The sequence below is a fragment of the Apteryx rowi genome, unplaced genomic scaffold, assembly GCF_003343035.1.
Source record: "Apteryx rowi isolate R43461 unplaced genomic scaffold, aptRow1 scaffold_701, whole genome shotgun sequence".
Classification (NCBI taxonomy): Eukaryota; Metazoa; Chordata; class Aves; order Apterygiformes; family Apterygidae; genus Apteryx; species Apteryx rowi.
Genome location: NW_020450985.1, coordinates 310,753 through 318,914, shown reverse-complemented (window position 1 = coordinate 318,914; position 8,162 = coordinate 310,753). Strand labels below are relative to the sequence as shown.

General features: G+C 48.1%; 1 protein-coding gene across 1 annotated transcript; it reads right to left on the bottom strand.

Annotated features, from left to right (window-relative positions):
* Nucleotides 1–5,248: 5,248 nt before the first annotated feature.
* On the bottom strand, nucleotides 5,249–8,162 carry CHPF2 (chondroitin polymerizing factor 2). The gene is made up of 3 exons (XM_026087118.1): nucleotides 7,602–8,162; nucleotides 6,979–7,161; nucleotides 5,249–6,713 (listed from the first exon to the last, which is right to left on the bottom strand). Exons 1-3 carry the CDS (start codon nucleotides 7,992–7,994, stop codon nucleotides 5,451–5,453), a joined length of 1,839 nt encoding a protein of 612 aa, XP_025942903.1. The 5' UTR covers nucleotides 7,995–8,162; the 3' UTR covers nucleotides 5,249–5,450.

Genomic DNA, 8,162 nt, shown 5'->3' with positions numbered 1-8,162 from the left:
CGGGCGGGCGGGCGGGCAGGAGCCGCAGCGGCCGCGGGGCTGCGCCGGGGTCTCCTCGTCACGGGCCGCCCGCGCGGGTGCGAGCGAGCGTGGAAAAAAGGCCCAGGAGGAGGTGCAATATTTCAAACTTCGAACGGTTCTGTGCCAAGAACTGTTGTCCCGTGTATGGTTTTGCACACCCCTCTCCTAAGAATCCAGTACGTGCTGCGAGAGCGAGGGCACCGGATCCGGTGGGCTGTGGGCCTGATCCACTGCCCCGATTGCTACTGGAAAGGAAAACTATTTAGGGAATATCCAGTGGGAGATACTTATGGAACACGCTTTCGAGGAATGATTTGAAGGAAGTTGAGGAAGCACTGGAAACAGTGAAGGATGAACATAAAAAGGTGATTTAAAAGGAGCAGTTAAGGGACCGAGTAAGGAACAGCTGCAGAGGAGTCGATACGACGTGACTTATGATGGGTATGTGAATAAGTAACGCTCAAGGCCAAATAGTAGTTTCTTCAGAAAACAAGCCTGCATTCTGGAGTGAAGAATGGAGGAGTCTACTGGGAAAGAATGTTTTAGTTTTCCCGGAGAAATGCGCACCTGCGGGTGAGTCCGCGCTGTCCTCCGTTCCTGCTCATCTGACCTGGCCAGCAGCAGCTCCACAGCTTCTCCGCACCGCGGCCCAGACCGCCTGCACGCGGTTGGCTTGCGCCCCGCAGCCTGTTACGCCCTTTCCCTCCGGACAAGAGGGTCGCCGTCGCCCTCCCTCTCCGGATCCCGGAGCGCCAGCAAACTGCTGTGAGCCGCTTGGGAGCGAGCAAATCCAGGATCCCGTCAGCTGGGACTGCAACACGCGCAGCCCTTCGAGGCACTGACCGACCGACCGCGCGCGCGTGACTGATCCGCTGAGCGCAGCGGCGGGAGGAGACGGGGAGACGGCGCCGTGGAGCCGCCCGTGCGGGATGGGCTGCGTATCCCCCTCGCCTTGGAGGGTCTCGCCATAGCTGTGCAGAAGACTGACGGACACCGACATCAGATACGCTACCCGAGCGTGTAACCCTGCATTTCTCTGTGGTCAGCAAAGACCCTTCCAACAGGGTAGGCGAGAAGGACGTCCAGAGGAACAAGCCACCCACAGCAGATGGCTTTGGTGTTGCTGTTCTTATGCCTTACATCCACCTGATTAAAAAAAACTCTGTAGAATCCAGTATTTTTTCCCGCAGTGATTGTACTTATACACGGTAATCAAATCACCTCAGAACCGTCTAAGGAATTAGAGTTCTGCACCTCACATTGTAAAATAGTTTTCCAGTCTTCAGATAAATTTTGTGAACCTCTTGTGCTTTGGTTCTTTTTGTTTGTTTCCTTCAAGCCTTCAAAAAGAGCTAGGCTGCCGGGGCCTTATTGCTGTCCTTCCAATCAACGGTGCGCGTTTCCCCAAGTTTGTCCATCTGTACAGATCTATCATTGCATGCCTTATCCTTAAATGGTAAACTGCTGGGGATGGGGGTAGCTCTGTGTTTTAGTGCCTAAAATAACGGGTCCTGGTCAGATTAAGCTGCTTTCCCATTAACACGGTCAAACTCTGTTCAGACTGACTTTTCTTTATGATACAGTCCTCCTTGGAGGAGTGGCATGCCTTCATTCTCCCCAGGTACGTAAGTCTGGGCTTGACTGCTTGGAAAGAAAAAGCATTTGAAGGGCCTTCCTCTGCTACACAGGGCTCTCTGTGGGTATCTCATCTTAATCGCTCTTTTCTACCTTACTCATTTTTATGCCATCTGCAGATTTTATCAGTAGAAATCTTACATGCGCTTTCAAATCATCAGTTGAAGTGTTGAACAACGCTGGGTGGAGAACTGTCCCGCCCCCCGGACCTAACTAGAAGTGCCCAACAAATATCCAACAAATGGCACTTTTTGATATGTCAGCCCGTCCTCACTTGATACATTTGCGGTTGTATAACTTTCTGTCTAAAGTTAGAGCGTTGCCGTAAATCAAATGATTTTCAAGTCTGTAACAGCCGTGTGATCATCCTTAACTCAACTTGCAATTTAAAGGACTGAAATGAAGCTGTTTGCCAAGTCCTATTTGCCATACCACAACCTTGACTAGTATTAGTTATACAGTAATGCCAACTACACCAAATTCTTATCAGTTAGCATTTCTGATTTCAATTGCTTACAGTCTAATGTTAGGAATCAATGAAGAGTGCTTAACTTTTTTTTTTGTGTAACATTGGATGAATTCACTCAACACTTAATTTGACTTTTTCTTTCTTCTTTACAGCATTTGCTTTATTAGCATCTTACTACTGCGCTTGTAGTTCAATATCCCATGGCTATTCCTGCTAGAGCCTAACCTTGAAGGTTAACCGTCTCCCTGTGAGAAGCAAGCAGTTCCTTTCATATAGCCTAACCTCACCCAGGAATGCAGACATCCGATCAACAAAACCAGAATCTTCAGCTCACGGACTCAGCAGTTCACTATCAGTATTTCCTGCCTTTTCTTTCCCACAAAGCTGGATTCCCCCCCCCCCCCCCAAAATCGGCTTCCTTCAGTTTTGTTCCAAGATACACTAGTAGTGACTTGCTAAACGATATTTCATTCCTATTTTGTTTTGCATCTTTGCTTTACTTAAATGACAACGGATGACATCTCACTGTGCTGTCTGCCATGATTCTCTTTCTACTCTAATATGGACTCTTGCTTCCCCATGTCATTTTTCATACTTTTTCCATAGCAACTCGTTTTACATCACAGATATCCCCAACGGGTATGATCCCTATGGCTTTCAGTCTCATTATAACAGAGAGATTTTCTGACAGTTGACTTGCTACATCTCTGTCAATGTTTAATATTTCAGTTTGGTTGTATGGCACCTTTTTCCCCCCCCAATTCATCATAAGTTACCAGGCGACTTGTCTTGCTTACATTGTTTTTTACAGCCTCCAATGCTCATTGCCAGTCCTTGCAAATGTGGGATCTAAAACAACGATACAAGGACTCGGTGGGTATTACACCATACTGAAACTTGCATTTATGCATGCATCCTCTCTAAAGCCATCAGCTCATATTTCATGCATCAGAATCTCTTTCGTCTTCAAGAGGAAAAACACAACACACTGAAAGCAAATAGCAGCAGGGATTCTTACACTGACCATCTTTGCTACTCATAAGAGAAGAAACTGCTTCCCAGTTAGTTCCTCTTGTTCTCGCTCCCTGAAGGTTTGCTTAGCAACAGACATGCATCACAGTAAGACATTCACCAGAGATCTGACTTCTTCCTATGTAAATGTAATCAAGACATCTCTTACTTTTTTAATAAACAAATGTAAGCTTTTTATCCCATTTGAAGCATTTTGCCAGACACTGAATACTTCTTTTGAAGCTTTTCTAATCTTTCAGCATCTCTTTTGAAGCAAAGACAACAGACCTCTAGCTCGTACTCCTCATGAATATAGCAAATACCATCTCTGTCCTTATGCAATACTTACACAGCACGAACTGGGTTAGTCATCTTCACTAGCTCGTCCTACTGAAGTTAACAGATTTAGACCATGGCCTGTGCTTTCTAGCATACAGGCTGGAAAGCAGCTTTGCAGAAAAAGACCTGGAGGTGCTGGTGGCCAAACTGAACACGAGCCAGCAACAGGCCCTCGTGGCAGAGGCAGCCAACAGCATCCCGGGCTGCATTAGGAAGAGCGTTGCCAGCAGGGCGACATTGCCAGGCTCAGGGGGGGATCTCATCAATGCGTATAAATATCTGATGGGAGGGCGTAAAGAAGACAGAGCCAGGCTCCTCGCAGTGGCACCCAGTGACAGAACGAGAGGCAATGAGCACAAACTGAAACGTAGGAACATTTAAACATAAGAGAAGAGGGTGATCAAACACCCTGGCACAGGGTACCCCAGGGTGTTGTGGCGTCTCCATCCTTTGAGATGCTCAAAATGCGACTGGAAACAGTCCTGAGCAACCTGCTCCGGCTGACCCTGCTTTGTTCAAAGGCCTAGACTTGTTGCATGAGACAAACTCCAGAGGTCCCTTCCAGCCTTAACCACTCTGATTCAGAACAGGGAAATGTAAAACACGACCTGTTTACTTAATTGTTGGATAAATGATTTTAGGTAGCTGTATTATGTATAAGCACATCTTATCAAGCATCTGAATCATTCTGTATAACAGATCTGTCCTCATTTTGTCCCACGAAACTAATACGTGCCATCTGCAAACTCTGCCAACTATCTTCCTCTTAAATAACCAAATATAATGAGTGATATTGGCCGAAGAATCTGTTCCTGCAGGAGCTTGCTGTAAACATCCACCAGAGAGAGTAAATTCCTTTACATCAATATCTGTGATTAACAGACAGCTTTTCATCCATTTAATATAGGCTACATGAAAACATGAACATCAAGTGGGAATGACAACCACTAAAGTTAAGCCAACAGGTGCCTACTTCCATCGACATGCATGTAGCAAGCAAATGGATATACCTGATGTTCCTAAAACCACATATATTGAATTTACATAGAACCAGGAGCACAACTAAAATGCATGGGATAAGTCTAAAGAATTTTCCATCCTTTAGAACAGTTGCACAAGCTCACAGCTTTAAAGTTTAATAGGGGTAGGGAGACTCAACAGGTAATCAAGATAATCAGATAATCAAGTTGAAGCTGAACTGTTCAGTCTGCTAGCCATGCTATCTGCTCATCTGGAAGAGGAAGTGGCATGTCTGTTATTTTCAGGAATAACACTTTGCTCCATCTGCAGAATTTAAGAGTAGTTTTTGGGAACCTTTAGACAGCAACTGGTTCCTCTCTAGGGCATACAGGGTATAATACTGTGCTGTTAAGCACAACTGAAGCAAGTTTGATGCACGTCAAAGGGAACTTACAGTTCCTTCCCCTTCCCGAATTACGCAGCAGAACAAATGTTCGGTAGTTGCAGAGGAGTCAAACATAGCAAAGGGAAAGTGCAATGAACAGTTTCGCCCAGTAGCAAACCAGACCAGCCGTGTTATGAGTACTTGGAGACACACAAGCACACAAGAGGGTACAAGGACAGTGCTGACTGTAGCACAGCCAAACTAATCTTGTTCCAGTAAAAAAAATCTCATTCACTGCCTCTCCGCACTGCCCAGCAGAATTGGGTGTCTTAAAGCAAGCTGGGCTCTACAGCTTGTTTTACATCCTTCATCCCAGACTGAGGCCCTGTAAGTCAAGAACCTATAAAATTTGCAAGTAATCACATTAGTCTGCTTGGAAAGAAACTTTTATTTATTTATTTTAAAAACAAACAGCCTCTCTCCACAGCCCATGCCTGTGCCTCAGAGCAAGGCTGTGAAAGCCTTCCTCTTCCTTTGACCTCTCATGCCCTTCTCCCATGACCAGGCTGGGAAGAGGGTGGAAAGTGCCAAGTATTAAGGTGCTAAGAAGCTCTTGATGTTTCCAGTCTCTCAAGTGCTGTTGGCCTGTTCCTGCTCAAAGAGGGCCATGGCTAGATGTGAGCGGGAGGCAAGTCCCTCCAAGTTACTGAGCATACAGCGATGGTATAATTCCTCGCTCAGTCGCGGATTGCAGCTCCTCAGTGCGTATTTCTGCACTAACCCCGGTTCCACAGCCCGAAACAGGTGCAGACCAGAGTAGTGGAGGAAGACATCAAATACCTCCATGCTCTCCAGCACCTCATCCCGGTCTAGGATATCAGCTGCTAGCTTGGTACGTGCTGTCATATAGTCAGAGTTATAAAAGCAGGCCTCAGCAAAGGAATGTCTATCAAAATGCCCATCTCTCAGGAAGTCAGTGCTGGAGGAAGCAGCTTGCTCACCACGGTACACCAATGCAGGGTTGAACTCTTGGAAGTGCACTGGAAAAAAGACCTGCCAATTGCTGATAGTATTCATGCGGCAGCGGTTCAAGAACTCCATGTTGATTTCTGTCCAGACACTGGCTAAGAAGAATAGGGTGTCCACAGGGTGCTTCTTTGACACTATATCCATGAGTTTCACTTGAGATGGCACCTCAGTTTTGACACTAATCCAGGGGATTTTAACTTCTGCATAGCGTTTCTCTAGCTCTCCTACCATAGCTTTGACTCCAGCAAAAACGTCCACCTGGCTGACTCGCTGGGCATCATAGGGATGATAGATGAAAAGCAAGGTCAGCAAGGCGTTATCATGGGTGTCCAGTGTGTTCATGGCAAACATATCCAGGAAGTTTGCCACAAAGTCCAGGTCCTGCACGGTCAAGGGAAGCACCAGTTGCACCCGTGTGGCCTCTGTTACATACGGCATGGGAATAATTTCCACCTTACTTAGGGGCCGCACCAAGCTCACTCGTTTGACCAGAACGTGACTGTGACCCTTTTGGGTCACTGCCTCCAGCAGGAGATCCAGTGTATATTCCATGCCCCGTGTGGGGTCAAAGCGCCGATAGCCGTTCAGCAACTGCCGCTTGCTGAAGCGGAGCAGAGGCTGGTAGCGGCTGTTAAGTTGCTCAAGTGCTGACTCAATAATGTCACCGATATCTGCTTTGCTGGCTCCAGAGAGCTCACACTTTGGGGAACCATCAGGACAGGAGAAGAGGTGCTGCTCAGTGAAGTAGTCCCAGCTGATTACCTCAAAACGGGACTTGGGAAGAAAGGGGGCATTAATGCCCACAGGCCATGTCAAGCCTGCCTCGCCCGCAGGGGTCAGTGATGTCAGGTTCCTGATCTGCATCTGTACAGAAAGAGAACTCTTACTGATCACGGCCACTTTCTCCAAGAGGTCTAGACCATCTCTGACCCAGACCTGCCTCACCACCTAGAACTGTATCTTCATAGTGTCACATCAGCAGTTTTGGATAACATGGTAACAGAAACACTGCATCTCCCCAGCTGGCAGTAATCTACATATCAGAAGCAACAGTGTTCTCTCACAAAGCTAAAAGTAAAGAAATCCTGTCTGGCCCAGGAGTTTCCGCTGATATCCCTCGCCCGCATACCTGGAGTTCCTGGATCTCCTGGTAGGCTCTGTCCAGCTGGATCCTGCTGAAGTGTTTGTGCAGCCGATACATGAGAGTCGCATCAGAAACAGGGTGCACAGCAAGGGCTGCTTGGAACTCCTCTTCGTCCTCTTTCTCTGGCTCGGCATTTTTAGCCAATTCATAGGTGTGATAATGCTGGCCCTGAAGTGGACAAGAGCCAGAAAGACTGGCCTGGAACTCCAGATTTCACAGCGAAACCTTCCCTTACCCCAGGCATGCGTCCGTCCCTCTCCGTGCTGGCTGCAATACCCAGAGACAAACACAGCGTGGTGCCCTGCCCTGCGCTACCTGCTTGTTTGCGTCTCAGTACCAACATGCCCGTTATCCCAACGGCCTCCAAAAACCTGAGAACAGTCATTTGTCAGTAGGCTGCAGAAGAAACTGACTGTCTGCACTCTCCACCCCAACCTCCCTGCTTTGGTTAGGGGCCTCCCCCGCTGTCACAACACACAGCCTCTTTCTGCGCTGGACCTCCCAGCAGAGGCTCACAGAAAAGTCCCTTCACTGTGCAGCAGGGGCTAGTAAGGGCAAAGGTTCCGTCATACTTAGCTAGCACAAAACCCTGGGGAGGGAGGTAGTACCTGGAGCTGGGAAACACAAGTGATGCCAAGGAAATCAATGATGCAACGTCCCAGCCACTCATCTGGGCGCACACTAAGGATCTCATTCCGGCAACTGTCCAAGTGCTGGTGGAGCTTAAGCAGCAGGCTGCGGGAAAGCAGGTAGCCAAAGCCACCATGGCAATAGCGGGCCTGCTCATCTCCCCCAATAAATTCCTCCGCTCGCCCCAGGTAGACGTCTTGGTTAATACTTAGGTGCGTCACCAGAGCCTTGACCTGTTCTGCCTGGGCATAGGTATCATCCTGCATGACGTAGAACCAGTCGTAGTCAGAACCAAAATGCTGGTGGATATAATGCATGGTCTCATACATCAGCCAGATAGGACGCTCATCCCCATGGGCCACCAGCACCATGCCGTGGGGCACCTTGGCACTGCGCAACCCTGTGAAGTACAGCAGGCGTGGGAAATGGTGGGCCACTGTCTTGTTCACTGCCACTGCCAGGGTATTCAGGGTAGCTCTGGAGGTCAGCACAGCCACAAACAGCCTCTCATGGAATCCCAGCTCTGTCTGGATGTAGCG

Excerpts from the sequence above, each read along its gene's own strand:
- CHPF2 (XM_026087118.1), bottom strand. The coding sequence starts at position 7,994 with ATGGTGCTGGTGGCCCATGGGGATGAGCGTCCTATCTGGCTGATGTAT. Across the intron at positions 7,162-7,601 it reads CTTGTGTTTCCCAGCTCCAG|GGCCAGCATTATCACACCTA; the intron begins GTACTACCTCCC and ends TGTCCACTTCAG. Across the intron at positions 6,714-6,978 it reads AGGAGATCCAGGAACTCCAG|ATGCAGATCAGGAACCTGAC; the intron begins GTATGCGGGCGA and ends CTTTCTGTACAG.